Source organism: Oryctolagus cuniculus, chromosome 10, assembly GCF_964237555.1.
Source record: "Oryctolagus cuniculus chromosome 10, mOryCun1.1, whole genome shotgun sequence".
Taxonomy (NCBI): domain Eukaryota; kingdom Metazoa; phylum Chordata; class Mammalia; order Lagomorpha; family Leporidae; genus Oryctolagus; species Oryctolagus cuniculus.
In genome coordinates this window covers 101,970,566-101,991,756 of record NC_091441.1, presented here as the reverse complement: position 1 = coordinate 101,991,756, position 21,191 = coordinate 101,970,566, and the positions used below count along the sequence as shown (strand labels likewise).

The window sequence follows — 21,191 nt, the reverse complement described above, 5'->3', positions numbered from 1 at the left end:
ACATCCTCCCGAGGTAAATGGGAGCTGGCGCTCCACAGAGCGTATGGATGCACCAACCTGTCCAGACGAGCCGAGCCTCGAACACACGGGACACTCTGCAACATTTATTCAGCTGAAGCCTCCACACTCTGTAATGCCTCACTCAATACATTTGGGGTGGGGGTGTCCTGGGTGGCCACTGGGCACTGTGGGAGGGGTGCCCAAGATGGCCTGGGAGGCTGAGCCTCTCCGTGAAAGTGGGTCCCCACTGGGGGCAGGGGACTTCTCCAGCCCCAGACAGCTGAGCCAGAGGCAGAGCTCAGGCCCCACGCATCTGCACGGATCTGGCAGTGCCTGCTTCACTCCCTCCGAGCAGCCCACGCTGACCGCCTGACAAAGTCTCGGGTGAGAGCCCGGAACCGGAGCCACGTCTGGGGCTTGGCTCACTCCTGGTGACGCCTCTGCTCATGCCAGACGCTCCCCAGGACGGCAGGCGGTCAGCGGCTCCACCGGGCAGGGGAGCCATCTTCTCGGCAGCATCACTTCACCCCTTCCTGCCCAGCAGGCAGAGCGCAGCCAGGGCAGCCCAGCCCGGCAGGAGACCAGGTCACCAGGTCACCAGCAGAGGCAGCCGGTGGGACCCGGTGTCCGTGCACACGGTGCTGTGTGATCTCCACAGAGCCCACGGCTGCCGACCTGAGCTCGAGGCAAGGACACCGAGAAGGAAGGGGAGGATGCTGGGGGCTGGGGGACACGGAAGTGGGGGCTGGGAAGCAGGAGGGAGTGGGCAGAGGAGGTCACCGGGTCACCGGCACGGCCAGCAGCAGCACCAGGCCCAGGAGCACTAGGCAGACGCCCACGGAATGCACGCACGGAGCCTGACTTAAGATGGTGTCTACCCAGTCCCTGTACTCAGTAACCCTGGTGTACATTGCAGGAAGGGGAGTGTCACCGCAGTCTACTATCCAGCTCACAATTCCCACCTGAATCCACGTCTCGTTGAATTCACAGGCAAGAGCACCCCCAGAATCACCCTAGAGAAAGAAAAAAGACACAAATTCCAGGGAGGGAGGAGAAGCCCCATCCAGGCAGGCTGGCTGCCCTGACAGGCACAGGGACACAGCACGCTGGGGCCTCCCCACACACCACAGGGACCCTCCACGTGCAGGATTCAGTAACAGATTAAAGCTATGGGAAAGCTGTTAACACTCTGGAGGAATGCTTCTCCTTCATGGAACTCAGGGACACAAAACCAGTGAATGCCACATCAGAGAAAGTTATTGCACACAACGTGTCTATCAGCATTGCCCACCGCACTTCCCACCCACCCACCGTGCAAGGGCTGCTCCTTATGGGAAGACCAGCAGTGACACCTCCCAGAGACATGGTGAGTTTCTGCCATGAATCTCCTTATTTAAGGGCTGAATCAGGGACGCGAAACCAACTCTGGGCATGGCCCTAGGAAAGAAGAAACAAGGGAAATACAGAGACTGACCCAGCACGGACTTTTGCCCAGTCGGAAGCCACAGATCATCCCTTTCGTCACACCAAATCCGTAGCATCCCACAGCTTTCTCGATTTTCTCCTTGCAGTCATCATCGTCAACAATGTCTTGTGGCGACTCTTGAAGGTCATCGGGTTTTGGTGATGACCCTGAGGAAAGACAGTTGAGCAGTAAATCCACTGCACCTAAGCACCTCTCTGGGGCTTGATGGTGAGGGTCACACTGAGGCCAAAGACGCAGCAAAGGCAGTGAGCGTCATCTCTGTTCACACGGAAGAAATTCAGGCGCACTACAACATCAAGGGGGAAGGGGTACGAGCACCCTCATGACCACAGACGGAAGAACACTTGGGAGAGAGGAAGACCCAGCGTCTGACAGCCCTGACGTCAGCAGAGCATCTTTCCCTTCTAGAACAGCATCCGACTCTCACACAGGCACTGCCTGAAGAGGACCACACCCAGCCTTTCTCTAAGGAGAGGCGGCCCTGCAGCCCACAGGCAGGGTGGCTCTGCCTTGGCCTCCCACCTGGGGACATACAGCTCACCCCATGAGGCAGGCACATAGCCCATCAACCTCAGCACCCACACCACAGGTCCTGCGTGACAATGGGAGTCTTAGGCAGATGCAGATGACTCCCTCTCCTGTCCACTTCCATTATGGCCGCCCTGCCCTACGCAGAGCTGCAAAGCTGCCCCAGGCCACCAGGTTGCCCCACCACATCCTGCCCATCAGTCTTACTTATTCCTATTGTTCGGCCCCATCCCGTGACCCAGCATGGGGTCCCAGCTTTCACTTCCATCAGCTTCTCTGCTAAGCACACAGGCTGGATGTACGAAGAGAAATTCACGGAGTAGGCCAGCACAGCAAGTGCAATGTCATTAATGAAATAGCGACCATTGAAATCCTGGTGGACTACAATGTGACGAACAGGCACCACCACAGCCTTTGGGTCCTCCGTATACAATTTCGAGGTTCCCAGCTTCACTGTATATCGCTGATGGCTATGGAGAAAGGACAGGGTCTTCACAGAAATCCGGAGGGGCTACCTACTCCCCTCCACAATTCCAGGGCTTCCCTGTCAGGCCCCATCATCCCATGACAGACATTTCAGCCACTTCCCCCTCAAACAAAAGCCCCGCCCAAGACCCCTAAGTACAAGGGGCTCCCTGTCTGAGCCCAGAGCAGCAGCAGCAGCAGCTGAGGCCTTGGCAGCAATGCTAATCCTGGCTCTCCCCAACTGAACAACTATGGGGCATCACTATGTGAGGAACAGGAGGCTGGGGTGGGGAAGAGGACTGGCTACAGGTCAACAAATCAGGACCTATGTTACCTTCCCCAAATACTCACGTAGCTATGCAGTGCGCGGCAGTCAGGACCACCCGGCTGGAGATGAGGGAGCCTCCGCATACGTGGGCATCATTTATCCTCAGGCTCACCTGCCAAGGCCAAGTTCCCTCCATGGCCGGCGCTCCACCAACTACTCTCATGGTTCTATTGCCGCACGCTGATTGGCTCGGTAAAGAGAGGGCACCGGAAGTGAACCCACGACCATCTCCACCCAGGAGCCCAGGGCACAGCAGGTTACCCTCAGGGAGCTCCCATCATTCAAACCCCACACCACAGGCTCAGGCTCTACAACCTCCCCAGCCAGGCTCAACCCCTATAGACCTGGACCCATGCAGTACCTAGAGGAAACAGCCACGCAGGCCGAGTGGCCCCAGAATGCCACAAGTCTTGTCGTCCTGTGGGTGCTGACCTGACCCGGAGTCCCGCAGGCCCAGCTGGCGCTGGAGACCCCGGAGGTGCAGTGACTTCCGGGATCCTCACAGATTTCCGTGGTGCCAGGGGTCCCGGGGACTCTGAGCTCAGCACGGTCACCCCAGAAGCCTCGTTGTTTCGGTAACCCACACCTGCAGAAGAACAGTGCAGCGAGGGAGGGAAGAGAGCCCGGCGACTCCTAGGCCTTCTCCTCCTCCTCCTGGCTTGTGGTGCCCGCCACACTACCACCACCTTCCGGATCCCCGGCCCTGTGTGCCGCCCGGCCCAGCCACGTCCTCTCCCCGCCCACCTACGGCCACACAGAGCACGGGCTGAGCCAGCTGGAGCCACAGCAGGAGGCACAGGAAGAAGCCCCCACGAAGACCTTTTAGGTTTGCCATGGGCACCGCTACACACTCCTTTGCGCCCCCTGGCGGCGGCACGCGCCCCTGCACTCGTGTTGGCGGGAACGTGGGGTCAGGGGTCAAGGGAACGCTGCTCTCCCAGGATTCCTGATCCCGATCCCCCTTAGGAGATCCATAACCCGTCTAGGTTATGCTGTGAAGGACGGGACTTCGAATACGTGATTAACCTCACGGGCTGCAGTGGAAACACCTCCCCGCCCCACGAAGCTTCACACCACACCATTTCACTCATGGGTTCTACATGGCTGTTTGCAGGCTCACGTCTGGTAAAGGAAAAGTGCTCCCAACACCACCCAGAACATTCATGTAGCTGAAGTCAGCATCACAGAGGGACCATCCCTGTGCCGACAACCCAGCTCAACAAATGCAACCCACAGAGGCTGTGAGTGTTGCCATATTGTGTGGTTTCACTGCTCTTCAGTATCGCCCTCACTGTCATAGGTCAGGAAATCTGGCCTCAGAACCTTGTCTATGCTCACCAAGAAACAGAACTTAGTTCTTCACAGGCACTGCTTGTGAGCGGGCTTTGGGACACGCTCTGTCCAACAGAGCGTGGTAGAAGGGAAGTGTGTAACTCATGAACTTAGCATTCAGAAGCTTTGCAGCTTCTCTTTTAACATGCTTGAAACACCTGAGTCCTGAGCCCACCTGTCATGCCCACTGCAGGATACCGAGGCCCCTCCCCTCCATGCTCCCACAGCACCACTGCCTGGTGAGCAAGGCCCACTTGGAACATCCTAGCCCCAGCGGAGCTATCACAGGAATGCCGCCATGGCAGGGAGCTCAGCCTAGAACAGCGCAACTGCCCAACTAACCAGCAAAACTCTAGGAAACACACTTGAATCTTCTAACTCACAGCAGCGATGATTCATAAAGTCACCGGGGCACTGGGTTAGCAACTACAGGAACTTTGCTCCCAGTGGAAATATAGGGTTAGGTTCCTGTGAGGCCCTGATCAAAATTCTCATCAAGGCCATGGCGTGGCCTAGGGACTTAAGCTGCTGCTACTGCAGCACCAACATACACATGGGTGCAGGTCTGAGTACCAGCTGTACCACTTCCCATCGAGCTCCCTACTAATGTGCCTGGGAAAGAAGTAAAAGATGACCCAAGTACTTGGACCTCTGCCATCCATGCAGGAGACCCACATGAAGCTCCTGGCTCCTGGCTTCTTCCTGGTACAGCCCTAGCCATTGTGCTCATTTGGAGAGTAAACCAGTGGATGGAAGAGCTCTCTCTCTCTCTCTCTCTCTCTAGTTCACCTCCCTCCCTTCCTCTATAACTCTTATTTACAAATAAATGAATATTTTTTTAAAAAATTCTCATCAGCCCTCAGCAAGTAACCTTTGTTTATGTGTGTTCCCATACAAAGAAACTTCATGGGGCTGGCGCTGCAGCATAGTCGGCTAAGCCACCACCTGCAGCACTGGCATCTCATGTGGTTACCACTTCGTGTCCCAGCTGCTCCTCTTCCAATCCAGCTCCCTGGTATGGGCTGGAAGGGAAGTGGAGGATGGCCCAAGTGCTTGGACGCCTGCATCTATGTGGGAGACCGGATAAAGCTCCTGGCTTTGGATTAGACCAGCTCCAGCTGTTGCAGCCATTTAGAGAGTGAACCAGCAGATGGAAGACCTTTCACGCTGTCTCTCCCTCTCTCTGTCTATAACTGTACCTCTGAAATAAATAAAATCTTGTTTTAAAAAAAAGATAAAAATTATTAGGGAATTGTAACTTTCCTTGAGGTGCAACCTTGACTACCTATAAGCAGTGAGCTAAGCACACAGAGTAAGAACCCAAACAAACTGCTGTCAGTTGACACCACACAGTGAGGTACACACTGGCTCATAGGAGGAGGGAAGGCTTGTTTTGCAGCTTAACTGATGACACAGAAGCAAAAAGGAAGGGAAGACCACAGAGGCACTGCCAGCACAGGTACCAGATGGAAAGGGGCCAACCGGAGGTATCAGAGAGAGAGGACGAATAACATCGGAGGTGGGCGGCCAGCCTTGGGCTCCATGTCTGCTAACGGGCATTTCTCTAGATTGATGAGACGTAGGACGACCTGGAATGAGCTGTGACTGGGGGGTGCGAAAGCAGAGGGTTGCAGCCCCAGCCTCCCTCAGGCAGAGGCAGGACTGCCACAGATTCCCGCCGAGGACCTCTGACACCTGGGCTTTCTGGCAATGACTGAGACAGACATGATCTTGGGAGATAAAGGCTGGGGTACTGGCGGCCAACATGTGACTCGGGACGCTAGCTGGGGAGTAAGAGGCACAAAGCCTTCTCTCTGCCACAGGGAACTCTTCCTCCCACCCTCCTCCCCACAGGTACCAGCACCTAGGGATCAAGGTCCAGCCCATAGCCCGTGGTGCTCCCTCAGGCACATCTACTACAGTGCAGCAGGGAGAGGCACAAGGCACCCGTGTGTGCCATGTCCCAACTCTGTCCCCCTTACTGTCCTGTCCTCACTGCAGAGGCTGCTAAACACAGCAACAAGCCTGCCAGCTTAGAGCCACGGACAGCTAAAACACGACACAGCTGCGCTCACAGCGCCAGGGGCCACGTGTCAGAGAACGCAGACGGTCCCTCACAGAAATCTTCCATAATAACGAGGACCAGCACATCTTCCCGAGGTGAACAGGAGCTCACTCTCTATGGAGCACTGACCTGCCCAGACGAGCCGAGCCTCGGAACACACGGGACACTCAGCAAACATTTATTCATGACATCTGCGGCCTCTACAAACACGATGCCTCAACAAAACCTGGGGCGTCCCTGGATGTGGCACTGGGGCCCTGAGGAAGGGGTGCCCTGAGAAGGCCTGGGAGGCTGAGCCTCTCCGTGACGGTGGGTCCCCGCTGGGGGCAGGGGACTTCTCCAGCCCCAGACAGCTGAGCCAGAGGCAGAGCTCAGGCCCCACGCATCTGCACGGATCTGGCAGTGCCTGCTTCACTCCCTCCGAGCAGCCCACGCTGACCGCCTGACAAAGTCTCGGGTGAGAGCCCAGAACCGGAGCCACGTCTGGGGCTTGGCTCACTCCTGGTGACGCCTCTGCTCATGCCAGACGCTCCCCAGGACGGCAGGCGGTCAGCGGCTCCACCGGGCAGGGGAGCCGTCTTCTCGGCAGCATCACTTCACCCCTTCCTGCCCAGCAGGCAGAGCGCAGCCAGGGCAGCCCGGCCCCGCAGGAGACCAGGTCACCAGGTCACCAGCAGAGGCAGCCGGCGGGACCCGGTGTCCGTGCACACGGTGCTGTGTGATCTCCACAGAGCCCACGGCTGCCGACCTGAGCTTGAGGCAAGGACACCGAGAAGGAAGGGGAGGATGCTGGGGGCTGGGGGACACGGAAGTGGGGGCTGGGAAGCAGGGGGGAGTGGGCAGAGGAGGTCACCGGGTCACCGGCACGGCCAGCAGCAGCACCAGGCCCAGGAGCACTAGGCAGACCCCCACGGAATGCACGCACGGAGCCTGACTTAAGATGAACTGCATCCAGTCCCTAAACTCGCTAACATCCGTGAACATTGTCGGAAGGGGAGCATCACCACAATCCACACCCCAGCTCACAATTCCCACCTGAATCCACGTCTCGTTGAATTCACAGACCAGAGGGCCTCCGGAATCACCCTAAACAAAGGAAAAACAAATGACCTCAAAGGACGGAAGAGATTTCCACCAACAAGATGGCTACACTTGCAGGCACAGGGACACGGCACGCTGGGGCATCACCACACACCGCATGGGCCCTCCACGTGCAGGATTCAGTAACTGGAGATTAAAGCTGATGGGAAACTAACTCCTGGGAGGAATGCTTCTCCTTCCTGCTGCTCAGGGACACGGACATGAGACACCAAACCCATAGGTATCCCCAAAACACACAAAACGTGGCGCTGAGGGCCCTACTTTAACCCCCGACCCTGCCACTCATGCTGTAACACTGCAGCGTGGACCACCGCAGAGCCAACCCCACTGTGGCTCCCAGGCAGCGCCTACTCTCACCGGCATCCTCAGGCTCCAAGGCTGCTCAGTATTTTGCAGGTCTCCATGCAAGGAAGGGCCTAACCCTTACCTCCACCTCATTCTCTCCCTGCCACCAAGCCAGGAGCCCCACACCCTCCCCACATCAGCCCCCCTGCCGCCAAGACCCTGACCCCTGCCCAGCCCCCTCCTCCAGCACAACTCTGCCTGTCCCTCCCCAAAGCTGGCCCTCGGTCTCACCGGCAAACCCCTCCAGGAGAAAACCAGGGCCTCCCTCCGCCTCTCCCGCACCCCGTCCTCTCCCCCGCAGGCCGCCACTGTCAGCCTGGAGCACAGCCCAGCCTGCACTGCCCGTCACTGCGCCACGATGACAACGAGCTCCTGGACGGCAGCCCCTGGCGCCCCTCTAAGGCAGCCGCTGCTCTGCAAGGTTGCCCTGCACGCGCCTACCCGGCCCCACCTGTGCTTCCTGCAGAACGAAACTGCAAACCCGGACTCGGCTCTGCAGGCTGCAACCACCTCCCACCGCAACCCACCTCCTCAGGCCTCGTTGCCCACAATGGTAAAAATAAAAGCTTCCCTACACCCTGCGGCATAGGGGGTTAAGTCTCTGCCTGTGACGTGAGCATCACATATGGGCTGGGGGTTCGATCAGGCTGCTGCACTTCCACTCAAGCTCCCCGTTAGTGCACCAGAGAAAGCAGTGGAAGATGGCCAAGGTGCTTGGACCCCTGCAATCACTTGGGTGACCTGAAAGAAGCTCCTAACTCCTTGCTTCCAGATGGCCTAGCCCTGGCCACTGTGGCCATTTTGGGAGTAAAACAGCAGACAGAAGATCTCCCTGTTTGTCCCCATGTCTGTGTACCTCTGCCTTTCAATTAAATAAAAAAATAAACTTAAAAAAAAAAAAAAAGTTTTCTAGAAAAGCGATTCTCCTGCAGAACTCGGAGCCTCTGTCCACACCGGCCCCCGTCCCTGCTGGGCCGTTCTCTAGCCGAGAAACCAGACCCCCCTCCTCTAAGAGCCTGCTCAAGTGCTGCCTTCGCAGAGTCGCTGGGCTGAGGGCAGAGTGCGAGCCTGGGGTCCCACAGACACTACAGGAAGACCCTGAACCTTGTCCTGGATCTCACCTTCCATGTGGGTACAACGGTTTCTGACATTTGGGCTGCAGGGTTGGGCGGGGTTAACTGATAACAGGGTTAATGCTCACGCTGCATGGTGACAGCCACACTGGAGGATCTCACTGCACACAAGTGGGCATCAGCATTGCCCGCCCCACTGCCCACCCACCCACAGGGCCCTCAGGCAGCAAAGGCTGCTCCCTATGGGAGGAACACAACTGACAACTCCTGGAGACAGGGCGGGTTTCTGCCATGATTGTCCTTAACCGAGGGGTGAGTGGGGGAGATGCCACCAACTAGGCCATGGCCCTAGGGAAGAGGGACAAGCAAACCACACACGGACTGACCCAGCATACACTTTGACGCTGTTGTCGGTAGGCACACATCATCCCTTTCCGCACACCCATTCCATAGCATCCCACAGCTTCATTGATCTTCATTTTACAATCATCAGTGTCAAAAATGTACACCTCCAGCTCTCGAAGGTCATCTGGTTTTGGTGATGCCCCTGGGAAAGACCACTGAGAAGTTGTGGGCTGTGCCCCTGGGACAGGACAGGACCCTCAGCACCCATCTGGGGCCTGACAATGGTGGTTACACTGATGCACACAGATGAGGCAGGGCAGGGGCCGTGGTCTCCATTCACACAGAAGGACACTCAGGCCCAGTGTGCCTCCGATGAGGAGGGGTAAGAGCACCCCCATGACCACAGATGGAAGAACACTTGGGAGAGAGGCAAGGGCGTGCCGGTCCGAGAAAGGAAGGCCCAGCGTCTGCCTCCGAGCATCAGTGCTGATCTGACAGCCCTGACGTCAGCAGAGCATCTTTCCCTTCTAGAACAGCATCCGACTCTCACACAGGCACTGCCTGAAGAGGACCACACCCAGCCTTTCTCTAAGGAGAGGCGGCCCTGCAGCCCACAGGCAGGGTGGCTCTGCCTTGGCCTCCCACCTGGGGACACACAGCCCACCCCACCGGGGCAGGTGCTTCTAGTGAGGGGCAGCTCCATAGGGCACACAGCCCTCGCCCCCGAGCTGGAATCCCCCCTGGAGAGAACCCACCATACCCGGCGCCCACACCCAAGGTCCTGCACAGCAACAGGAATCTCAACCAGCTGCAGAAGACCCCCTGCAGCATCTGCTCCCCACCCCACCCACCCTCTCACCTATCGCCCCCTTTCCCCTGCCTGGGGCTGGAGGCTGACCCAGACCACCAGGCTGCCCCACCACATCCTGCCCATCAATCTTACTTATTCCTATTGTTCGGCCCCATCCCGTGACCCAGCATGGGGTCCCAGCTTTCACTTCCATCAGCTTCTCTGCTAAGCACACAGGCTGGATGTACGAAGAGAAATTCACGGAGTAGGCCAGCACAGCAAGTGCAATGTCATGCGTCAAAATGTCAACTCGGTATTTCTGATGGATAGCGACATGTTGAACAGGTACCACCACAGCATTTGGGTCCGGAGAGTATATCTTTGTGGTTCCCAACTTCACCGAATATTGCCGATGGCTGTGGAGAAAGCACAGAGTCTTCACAGAATTCTGGGAGGGGCTACCTACTCCTCTTCACAATTCCAGTGTCTTTTCACCTGGCCCCATCCTCCATGACAGCCTTCAGCCATGTCCACCTCAAACCACACCCCCTCCCAGGACCTTGGAGCACCCTGGGCTGTGCGGCTCCATGTATGGGCACAGAGCAGCAGCAGCAACATCTGTCCTAATCCTGGCTCGCCCCAACCCAATAACTATGGGGCATCACCCACTGCTTTATGTGAGGAACAGGAGGCTGAGGTAGGGAGGAAACCCAGCTCCAGGTCAACAAATCAGGACCCATGTTACCTTCCCCAAATACTCACGTAGATACGCAGTGGGCTGCTGTCAGGACCACCCTGCTGGAGATGAGGGAGCCTCCACACACATGTATATTGAATGACTGCACGATCACCTGCCAGGGCCATCGCCTCTCTGGAGCCGGCACTCCACCCACTATCTTCATGATTCTTTTGCCGCACGCTGATTGGCTCGGTAGAGAGCACCGGAAGTGAACCTGCCGCCCCCCAACCCACCATCTCCACCCAGGCCGCCAGGGCACAGCAGGTTACCCTCAGGGAGCTCCCATCTCTGGAACGCCACAGCAAGACTCCGGCTCCACAACCTCCCCAGCCAGGCTCCGCCCCTACAGACCTGGCCCCACGCAGTACCTCGAGGAAACAGCTCCACAGGCGGAGAGGCCCCAGAACGCCACAAGTCTTGTCGCCCTGTGGGTGCTGATGTGGCCTGGGGTCCCACAGGCCCAGCTGGGGCTGAAGACCCCGGAGCTGCAATGCCTTTTGGATTCCCGGGGCATTTCGGGTATCCTGGGGGTAACAGGGGCTCTGGGCTCGGCAGGGTCACCTCGGAATCCTTGTTGGCTCGGTAACCCACATCTGCAGAAGAACAGCCCAACAGGAAGTTAGGAGAGCCCAGCGCCCCCTCGACGGCCTCCTCCTCCTCCTCCTCTTCCTGGCTTGTGGTGCCCGCCACACTCCCACCTCTTTCCGCGTCCCCGGCCCTGTGCGCCGCCCAGCCCAGCCACGTCCTCTCCCCGCCCACCCAGAGCCTCACTGAGCACGGGCTGAGCCAGCTGGAGCCACAGCAGGAGGCACAGGAAGAAGCCCCTGCGGGGACCCTCTAGGGACGCCATGGGCACTGCCACAGCCTCCTTTGCGCCCCCTGGCGGCGGCGCGTGCCCCTGCACTCGTGTTGGCGGGAACGTGGGGTCAGGGGTCAAGGGAACTCTGCTCTCCCAGGATTCCTGATCCCGATCCCCCTTAGGAGATCCATAACCCGTCTAGGTAATGCTGTGAAGGACGGGACTTCGAATACGTGATTAACCTCACGGGCTGCAGTGGAAACACCTCCCCGCCCCAGGAAGCTCCACACCACACCATTTCACTCATGGGTTCTACATGGCTGTTTGCAGGCTCACGTCTGGTAAAGGAAAAGTGCTCCCAACACCACCCAGAACAGCTATGCAGCTGACGTCAGCATCACAGAGGGACCATCCCATGCCGACAACCCGGCTCAACAAATGCAACCCACAGAGGCTGTGAATGCTGCCATATTGTGTGGTTTCACTGCTCTTCAGTATCGCCTTCACTGTCGTGGGTCAGGAAACCTGGCCTCAGAACCCCCTATGCTCACCAAGAAACAGAACTTAGTTCTTCACAGGCACTGCTTGTGAGCGGGCTTTGGGACATGCTCTGTCCAACAGAGCGTGGTAGAAGGGAAGTGTGTAACTCATGAACTTAGCATTCAGAAGCTTTGCAGCTTCTCTTTTAACATGCTTGAAACACCTGAGTCCTGAGCCCACCTGTCATGCCCACTGCAGGATACCGAGGCCCCTCCCCTCCATGCTCCCACAGCACCACTGCCTGGTGAGCAAGGCCCACTTGGAACATCCTAGCTCCAGCGGAGCTATCACAGGAATGCCGCCATGGCAGGGAGCTCAGCCTAGAACAGCGCAACTGCCCAACTAACCAGCAAAACTCTAGGAAACACACTTGAATCTTCTAACCCACAGCAGCGATGATTCATAAAGTCACCGGGGCACTGGGTTAGCAACTACAGGAAATTTGCTCCCAGTGGAAATACAGAAATAATTGCTTACTCAAAACAGTCTCCTCAAACCAGCACCAAATAACCTTTGTTTACATATGTTCCCCATAAAGAAACCTCTTTAACAGGCCAGCATTTGGGGTATCATTTAAGATGCTGGTCAGACACTTGCATCTTATGTCAGAGTATCTGTGTTCAAGTCCTGCCTCCACTGCTGATTTCAGCCTGGTGTTAATGTTTACCACAGGAGGCAACAGATGATGACTCAATGGCTTGGCTCCTACCACCCATGTGGGGCACCTATAGTCAGGTGCAGTCTCCCAGTGTCAGCCTGGACCATTGTGAGCAATTGAGGAATCAAACAGAAGATGAGAGTCCTCTCTTTCATTGTTTCTTATACTGTTTCTCTCTCTGCTTTTCAAGTTAAATGACTAATTTTTTAGAAAAAAGATCACTTAACATACTCTGTGGACCATTAAACTTACGCCTGAGATAACTATAACTCATTCCTGAGCAAAACACACTTAACACACCTCTTTTATGCCTGAGGCATTTCACAGCATTCTTGCACATAGGAACAGGGAGCAGTCAGCAGTGCACTTGGGCCCTTTCAAACACCAAATATCAAGTGAGAAGAACCACAAAATGGAAAAAAAAAAAAACATGACAGTAAGAGATGACGATAAAAGATACTTGTTCATCCTGTGAGAGCTGAAGGAACAGGCAATGCATGCCAATGATGAAGTTCATTAGCCATATAGTCAATGTGACCATGAAAACTTTTCCAATGCTCTGTGTATGTCCACAAATGGACACAAAAGCACCATGAGTACTGACTTTGGTGACAGTACGTAGAAAGTTCAGCCAATTGCTAAATTTGCAAATAAGAAGTTTTGAACAATGGTGAGGAACTACAATGCACTGTGTAGTCTTGAGCCACTGACCTCGTGGTGATTTCCTGCACAGCAAGAGATCCCTGAGGCGTTTCCTGAAGGCCAAGTTTTCCCAACTCTTGCCAGGCAGAGGATCCTAGATTGGGTTTCCTGGACACATACTCTGAGAGATAATGGTGTGCGGTGGTTGGCTGAGGACAGCTACTGAGTGTTACACCTGTAAGGGAGTAAGTGGGACAGTTCTGGGCATTGGGAGGAGCTGAGGAACAAGGGAGTTGCTCCTGAGATCCCAGTTAGTTCCTCAAGAGGCCCTTCCAACTTGTCCCCGGTTGAAGGACTAAGGCTGGGTTTTTACTTCTCCATACACCAATCAGTTGCCATGGGCAGCCCCCGAAAAGAACGTAGTCTGGAGGGAGAGTGTTGCTCGTGGTGCAGTGCACTTCTTGTGACTGTCTCTAGAAGCTGAGAGTGGATGTGAATCTCTACAGAGCTAGAACACCACACCCCACTCCAGGTGCCTCTTCTACTGGGGTCCTGGGGAAGCTCTCTTGCTCTCTGCTGTGCCAGGATGTTTCAGGTCCATTTCACACACTCCTGTTCCACACCTGTACTTTTCTGAGCCACTTCTCCAAGAACCCCCAGTTTCTTTTGATAGAAAACAGATCTAACACCCACCATCTGGGCACTCAAAATGCTCACTTGCTGTATGTCACTCGCCCCTAGAGATGGGCGGCCCACTGGCTTGTGTGACTGCTGTGCCTCCTTTCCCAGAGTGCAGTGTTCTTAGAACTCACTCTCTGCCACTTGACCTTTCTCCCCTGCCAGTCACCTGTGTCTCCCAGAGGCTGTCTACCCAGCCTCCAAGCCCTTACCCAAGGTCCTCCTAATGACCATCTCTGTCCTCCCACGTGGGATCCACCTCCGATTTGTTGCCACAGACCACTGCCTGATCAGTCAAAGACAATCCAGTCTGTTTTTAACACTGCTAACATTCATCTGGCCCTTGGTGTTCAGGTCTCTGGGATCCATGCCTGTCTTTCTTGGTGACCACAGCTGTTTCTTGGTCACCAAGATTCTATAACTGATTGAGTCCCCTCCAACAAGACAGATGCTCTAACATTCACAGACCAAAGGGCACCCCATCTGCAACCCTAACTTTCCAGAGCCTGGGGCTTCTCCTACCTCGGGGACTGTAACCTTCCCACCCTGTTGTGCTCTTTCTTCTTCTCTGAGACAACCTGGAAAGGAATGGGGACAGAGCATGAGTTGAGAGGGCAGAGAGAGGGAGGAGTAGGGGAAGAAGGGTCATGTACTCTTTATCTACTCCATCATTCACTCATTCTCTCATTCACCAAATAATTCTTAACTCCTACAGAGTCCAGGCTGGGAGCTGCCAGGTGGAAGACAGTGAACAACTACACACTGTCCCTTGACCTTAAGGAAGTCTTCATCCACCTGAGGAATCAGAAAATTTAACAAATGCAGGACCTCCAGTCTGAGTAGCCCAAAAGAAAGCATGTCACCTTACACAGCTCAGTGAAGTCCGGACTGGTTCCTTGGAGGAGGGGAGGCTTGTTTGGGGGCTTAACTGATGAGGGGGAGTAAAAAGGAAAGGAGAAACCATACAGGCACTGCCAGCACAGGACCAACATGGGAAAAGGTCAGCTAGATGAACCGCAGAGAAATCTGCAATAACACTGGAGGTAGGTGGCAAGCCTTGAGGCTCTACATCTGCCAGTGGGCATTTTTCTAGAAGGATGTGACCAAGAATTTACTGGGATTGGCTGTAACCAGGTGGGGTTGGGGAAGCACTTGGGCCCACCCTGGCCTCCCTCAGGCACCAGGTAGGACTATCACAGACTGCTTGCTGAGGCCCTCTGTAAGCTGGCCCAACTGAGACGGACGCATGCTCAGGAGCCAAATCCTAAGATGACCAGCAGCCAGCCGGATTGCCTGGGACACCAGCTAGGGACACTAGTTGGGGACTGAGACACAGATGCCCCTTCCACTCATCCTCCTCCCCACAGGGACACAGTGCTTTGGAATCACAGCCCAACCCATAGCCCATGGGACTCCCTCAAGCCCCATCTGTTACAGAGCAGCAGAGAGAGCAGGCAGAGGCTGCTAAGTGGTGTTACAACCCTGCCTGCTCTAGAGATGCTGATGGTGACAACAATACACAGGCTGCGGGTCACACCGCCTGGGGCTACCCCTCAAACCCAACAGGAAGCTCTTCACCCGTTTCTTCCAGGGGAAAGAAGACCATGAATAATCAACCTCAGCTAAATAGTGAACTAGCTCTCTACAGAGTATGTTGCATACAAGCAAACCCCACAGGTCAAAAGAGCTTCAGGACCCAAGAGACATGGCAAACATTTATTCAGTTGACATCTGAAGTCTCCACACTCCATAGCTGGTTTAAGCGCAGCGTAATTTGTCCCTGGACATCATTAACGGGGCACTAGGAAGGGGGTGCCAAACTTTGTTGCCCCATGACATCCTGCATGGCAGAGGCTCTCTCTGGTAGGGTGGCCCATACAGGGGTGCCAGGGTACTTCTGTCAGCCCCAGACAATTGAAACAATTGAACCATATATGGAAGTCCTGGGTCTCACACCTCTGTAGTCTTAGCAATGCATCCTTCACTCCATCTGAGCAATAGCCAAGCTGACTGGTTTGATCCAGTCTCAGGTAAGAGTCCTAAAACCAGAGCCAGGTCTAGGGCGTGTTTCAGCATTGACAATGTCTCTTATTTGGTAGATGTTTGCCAAGATGTTAGTCCAACGATCTTGTTTACTGGTCTTCTACTGGGAATGGCTATTTCCATCCTTCCAGTCAGGTAGAACAATGGAGGCTTAGCTGAAGAAGGTGACCAGAGCATCAGGCTTGGAAACTGCAGGACCCAGTGTCTCTGCCACACTCTGTTATACAGAGGTTCTCAGCGTCAACTGATCTCAACTTGAATTTGAGGCAAGGATAGTGAAATGTCATGAGAGGCTGGAGAAAAAGCCTAGTGGAAACTCAGGAATAGGAGAGGAGTGGTCTGCAGTGACCATGGAGCCACCAGGATGCCCACAGAGAGCACCAGACACAGGCTTAAAATGAGGAAGGCAGTTGAGTCCAGGCAGGAAGCCTGATTCATGTTCTTATAGATCCAGTCCATGTAAACACTAACTTCCGTGTAGACTCCAGGAAGGCCTTGGCGGCCGCAGCCAACACCCCAGCTCACGATCCCCACCTGGATCCACGAGCCATTAAGTTCACAGACCAAGGGTCCTCCAGAGTCTCCCTATAGAAAGAGCAAGAAACCAACTGAAGGCATGGAACAGATCCATATCAGACCAGGCTGACTACACAGCGAGCTACTGAGCAATCAGGTACCTACGGGGCATGCCCAGACTCCTCAACGGACCTGTGGCTCAGAGATTTTTGTGAATATATATTTGAAAACTGACAATTTTCAACAAACCAAAATTATGTACCTACTCAAGACTGTGTTCCCCAAATTGAATACAAACAATGAAAATGCACCCACTAGGACAATAATGAGTAAAGTGCTTGTCCAAGCACATTGCCTATTACACAGAATTAGCTAAAACAGCACTTGCCATTGCTGGTAGCACCAGCCAGATTCACCTGGCCCTGGCCCTGGCCCTGGCCCTGGCCCCTCTTGACAGACTCAGCTGCAGTGTCTGAAGGATCCACTCAGGCTAGCCCAGGAGAGTTGGTGGCTGTGCTCACGTCCCACTAACTTGACGAAGGGTAAGTGGAAGGTTAGGCAATGGCTCAAGCCCTACTGCCAAGGGCTGAGGAAACTCAGTCAAATTTAATGCAGAGCAGTGCAGGGGAAGCAACTGACCTGACAGGCATCCTTTCCTTGGGAATTGTAGCCACAGAGAGATCCTGTCTTGACCAATCTACTAAACTTAATCAACGTTTTCTGGAATATTGCTTTACACTCTTTAAAGCGAATAATGCTTAGCTCAGCTTCCTGAAGAATAATAGGTAATGATGTTGAAACTAGAGAAAGATAATTTAGAAGTTAGTGGATCTGCATGATGGAAACAGGACAGGGTCCCTCAGTACGCACTCTGGGTCCTGGTCAGTGTCACATACAGATGTCCCCTTAGCAGCAAGCAAGCAGTGGATAGGGTCCCCATTTAATACAGGATAAAACTCAGTCCCGGTGTGATATAAGGAGGGGAGGGATCAGAAGCACAATGAACACTGTGTAGGCAAGAACAAATACAGGGAGAGAGGCAAGGGCGTGCCGGCCCGAGAAAGGAAGGCCCAGCGTCTGCCTCCGAGCATCAGTGCTGATCTGACAGCCCTGACGTCAGCAGAGCATCTTTCCCTTCTAGAACAGCATCCGACTCTCACACAGGCACTGCCTGAAGAGGACCACACCCAGCCTTTCTCTAAGGAGAGGCGGCCCTGCAGCCCACAGGCAGGGTGGCTCTGCCTTCTACCTCCCACCTGGGGACACACAGCCCACCCCACCAGGGCAGGTACTACTTCCATAGGGCACACAGCCCCTCACCCCCGAGCTGGAATCCCCCCTGGAGAGAACCCACCATACCCGGCGCCCACACCGAAGGTCCTGCACAGCAACAGGAATCTCAACCAGCTGCAGAAGACCCCCTGCAGCATCTGCTCCCCACCCCACCCACCCGCTCACCTATTGCCCCCTTTCCCCTGCCTGGGGCTGGAGGCTGACCCAGGCCACCAGGCTGTCCCACCACAGCCCGCTGCTGGGCAGTCTCACCTCTCTCTGACAGTTGGCCCCATCCCGTGACCCAGCACAGAGTCCCAGTTTTCACTTTCAGAGATTTTTCAGGGAGGCACACAGGCTGGATGTACAAAGAGAAATTCACAGAGAAGGCCAGCACAGCAAGTGCAATGTCATGACTAAACGTTGTTTCATCAAAATCTGAAGGGTAAACAATGTCTGCAACCGGGATTACAACGGCCTGTTCAGAATCACCATGCATCATCCGGCCTCCTAGCCTCACTGTGTATTCTTCAAGGCTGTGGGGGAGAAGACAGGGCCTTCACAGGGATCCCAGAGAGTCTGCCTCTCGCCTTCCCAGCCCCATCTTCCTAGGACAGTCATCAGTCACCTACCCTCCAAACCACATCCCCTCCCAGGACCCCTGACCACTGTGGCCCGTGGGGACCCACGTGTGGGCCATAAACAGCAGCATCACATGGGACCGCCCGACTGGGCAACCACGGGAGCATTGCCCTCTGTCAGATAAAGAGGAAGCTCAATCAGGAGAACACAGTTGGCTCCAGGACAACAGACAGGTTGGGGCACCGTGTTAAGAGCCACACTCACTCAAATATGCAGTGGGCCGCAGTCAGCACCCATCTGCTGGCGATGAGGGAGCCGCCACATTGGTGTTCATCATGGATCTGCAGGCTCACCTGCCAGGGCCACTTCTCCTTCGTAGCCGGCGCTCCACCCACTACCCTCATGGTTCTCTTGCCGCACGCTGATTGGCTCGGTAGAGAGGGCACCGGAAGTGAAGCCGCCGCCCCCACCCCGCCATCTCCACCCGGGCCGCCCAGGGCGCAGCAGGTTACCCTCAGGGAGCTCCCATCTCTCCAACCCCGCACCACAGAACTGGCCCCACGCAGTACCTCGAGGAAACAGCTCCACAGCTGGAGACGTCCCAGCCTGCTCCAAGTCCTGTCGTCCTGTGGGTGCTGACCTGACCCGGGGTCCCGCAGGCCCTGCCGGCGCTGAAGACCCCGGAGCTGCAGTGCCTTCCAAGATCCTGAGGGATTTTGGGTGTCCAGGGGGTGCCAGGGGCTCTGGACTCGGCAGGGTCACCTCGGAATCCTCACTGGCTCGGTAACCCCCACCTGCAGAAGAACAGCCCAGCGAGGAAGACAGGAGAACCCGGCGCCCCTCGGCCTCCTCCTCTTCCTCCTCCTCTTCTTCCTGGCTGTGGTGCCCGCCACACCCCCACCGCCATCCCCACCACCTTCCCAGTCCCCGGCCCTGTGCGCCGCCCGGCCCAGCCACGTCCTCTCCCCGCCCACCCAGAGCCTCACTGAGCATGGGCTGAGCCAGCTGGAGCCACAGCAGGAGGCCCAGGAAGAAGCCCCCGCGGGGAACCTCTAGGGACGCCATGGACACTGCCACAGGCACCGCCACAGCCTCCCTTGCGCCCCCTGGCGGCGGCGCGCGCCCCTGCGCTCGTGCTGAGAAGGTGTTTTGAGGGCACCCTGGAAAACCCCCAAGATTCCCAACCTCCGGTTATCCCTCCAAAAACATTTTTTGTAGTGCTTCCAAGGCAGGGATTGTGAGTATGTACTGAGTCCAATACAGTTTAAGACAGAATCTTCCTGGATTATCCAAATCGTCAAAATCTGCACTGGAGCCCTTAATGGGCCGTCGCGTAACCAGGTAAGAGGCTGGTTAAGGAGCCAGTGCTGTGGCCCAGAGGGTTAAGCTGCCACCTATATGGGCCCTGTTCGAGTCCTGGCTGCTCCACTTCCCATCCAGCTCCCTGCTACTGTGCTTGGGAAAGCAGTGGAAAATGTTCCCAGTGCTTGGAGGCCCACCACCCACCATTGGAGATGAGGACGGAGTTTCAGGCTCCCGCCCTGGGCCCTGTAGGTTGGGGCCATTTGGGATGACACTTTGCAGAGGATGGAAGGCATCTCTCTGCCTTGCTCTCTCTCGCTCTGTAACTCTGCCTTTCAAATAAATAAATCTTTTTTTAAAATCAATGTTTTAAGTATTTTATAAAAACCCCATGTTTGTAGGACAAAACCAAAACCCTTCTAAATAGCTCTTCTGTTAAAAAGGAAAGCATAAAGAAAATAATAAACACTAGAGATGATTGCCAATAAAAGCACTACAACATGTGGTATACATACAACAGCACCTCAAAGGGGTGGTGAAAAATGTATCTTCTGAAAAAACTATGCATGGGGCCAGCGCCGCGGCTCACTAGGCTAATCCTCCGCCTAGCGGCGCCGGCACACCAGGTTCTAGTCCCGGTCGGCGCGCCAGATTCTGTCCGGTTGCCCCTCTTCCAGGACAGCTCTCTGCTGTGGCCCGGGAGTGCAGTGGAGGATGGCCCAAGTGCTTGGGCCCTGCACCCCATGGGGGACCAGGAGAAGCACCTGGCTCCTGCCATCAGATCAGCGCGGTGCACCAGCCGCAGCGCACCAGCCACAGCAGCCATTGGAGGGTGAACCAATGGCAAAGGAAGACCTTTCTCTCTGTCTCTCTCTCTCTCACTGTCCACTCTGCCTGTCAAAAAAAAAAAAAAAAAAAAAAAAAAAAAAAAAAACTATGCATGGATTTCAAAATTTTTGCATTAAAATAAACTTATCTTTCATTCATTTTTAAACCCTCATATAGCAGTCCTAGAAAGGGATTTATAGCTTTGACCATCAGAAACTTATTTAGCTTATTTGATAACAAATAATATTCAACTCAAAAAGTGGAAAGGATTAACAGAATAAACTCAGAGAAAGCATTTGATAAAAGGGGACAAAATAATGGGTAAAACAGAAATCCATCAAAAAAATTATGGACAGGATTAACATACTTTGAATTGTGTTTTTTTATTTTTAACATTTATTTATTTATTTGAAAGGCAGAGTAAGAAAGAGAGAATCTGCTGGTTTACTCCCCCAAAAGACCACAATGGCCATGGCTGGACCAAGTCAAATCCAGGAGCCTGAAACTCCATCCAAGTATCTCAGGTGCATGAGCAGGAAGCTGGATCAAAAGTGGAGCAGTTGGACTCAAACTGATACTGTGATACGGGATGCTGGCATCCCAAGCAGTAGCTTAACTTGCTGCACCACAATGCCATCCTTGAGAGTTTTTTTTTTTATAAAAAAATACTACTACTGGGGCAGGTGTTGTAGTGCAGTAGGTTAAGTCACTGCTTGAAATGCTTGCTTCCTGGG

The 21,191-nt window shown here is 54.9% G+C and overlaps 2 protein-coding genes across 2 annotated transcripts in view; both read right to left on the bottom strand.

The window, feature by feature from the left end:
- Positions 1 to 91: 91 nt before the first annotated feature.
- Positions 92 to 3,302, bottom strand: LOC103349216 (serine protease 42). The gene is made up of 4 exons (XM_070050934.1): positions 2,831 to 3,302; positions 2,222 to 2,484; positions 1,475 to 1,632; positions 92 to 1,013 (listed from the first exon to the last, which is right to left on the bottom strand). Exons 1-4 carry the CDS (start codon positions 2,968 to 2,970, stop codon positions 777 to 779), a joined length of 798 nt encoding a protein of 265 aa, XP_069907035.1. The 5' UTR covers positions 2,971 to 3,302; the 3' UTR covers positions 92 to 776.
- Positions 3,303 to 3,428: 126 nt separating this feature from the next.
- Positions 3,429 to 21,191, bottom strand: part of LOC100350250 (uncharacterized) — a 62,608-nt gene continuing 44,845 nt past the window's right edge. The window contains exons 10-22 of the mRNA XM_070049826.1: positions 18,897 to 19,121; positions 18,592 to 18,748; positions 18,019 to 18,281; positions 17,113 to 17,273; positions 16,275 to 16,542; positions 14,778 to 14,842; positions 14,460 to 14,492; positions 11,369 to 11,594; positions 10,966 to 11,190; positions 10,621 to 10,777; positions 10,012 to 10,274; positions 9,110 to 9,270; positions 3,429 to 7,290 (exon numbers count right to left, since the gene is read on the bottom strand). Of these exons, the coding sequence (XP_069905927.1) occupies positions 7,054 to 7,290; positions 9,110 to 9,270; positions 10,012 to 10,274; positions 10,621 to 10,777; positions 10,966 to 11,190; positions 11,369 to 11,594; positions 14,460 to 14,492; positions 14,778 to 14,842; positions 16,275 to 16,542; positions 17,113 to 17,273; positions 18,019 to 18,281; positions 18,592 to 18,748; positions 18,897 to 19,121 (2,441 nt within the window). The 3' untranslated portion in view covers positions 3,429 to 7,053. The remainder of the gene's footprint in view (positions 7,291 to 9,109; positions 9,271 to 10,011; positions 10,275 to 10,620; positions 10,778 to 10,965; positions 11,191 to 11,368; positions 11,595 to 14,459; positions 14,493 to 14,777; positions 14,843 to 16,274; positions 16,543 to 17,112; positions 17,274 to 18,018; positions 18,282 to 18,591; positions 18,749 to 18,896; positions 19,122 to 21,191) is intronic.

Coding starts and splice junctions, on each gene's coding strand:
- LOC103349216 (XM_070050934.1), bottom strand. CDS start 2,970: ATGAGAGTAGTTGGTGGAGCGCCGGCCATGGAGGGAACTTGGCCTTGG. Junction 1,633..2,221: donor GGGCCGAACAATAGGAATAA/GTAAGACTGATG, acceptor GTCTTTCCTCAG/GGTCATCACCAAAACCCGAT. Junction 1,014..1,474: donor TGGGCAAAAGTCCGTGCTGG/GTCAGTCTCTGT, acceptor TTCTTTCTCTAG/GGTGATTCTGGGGGTGCTCT.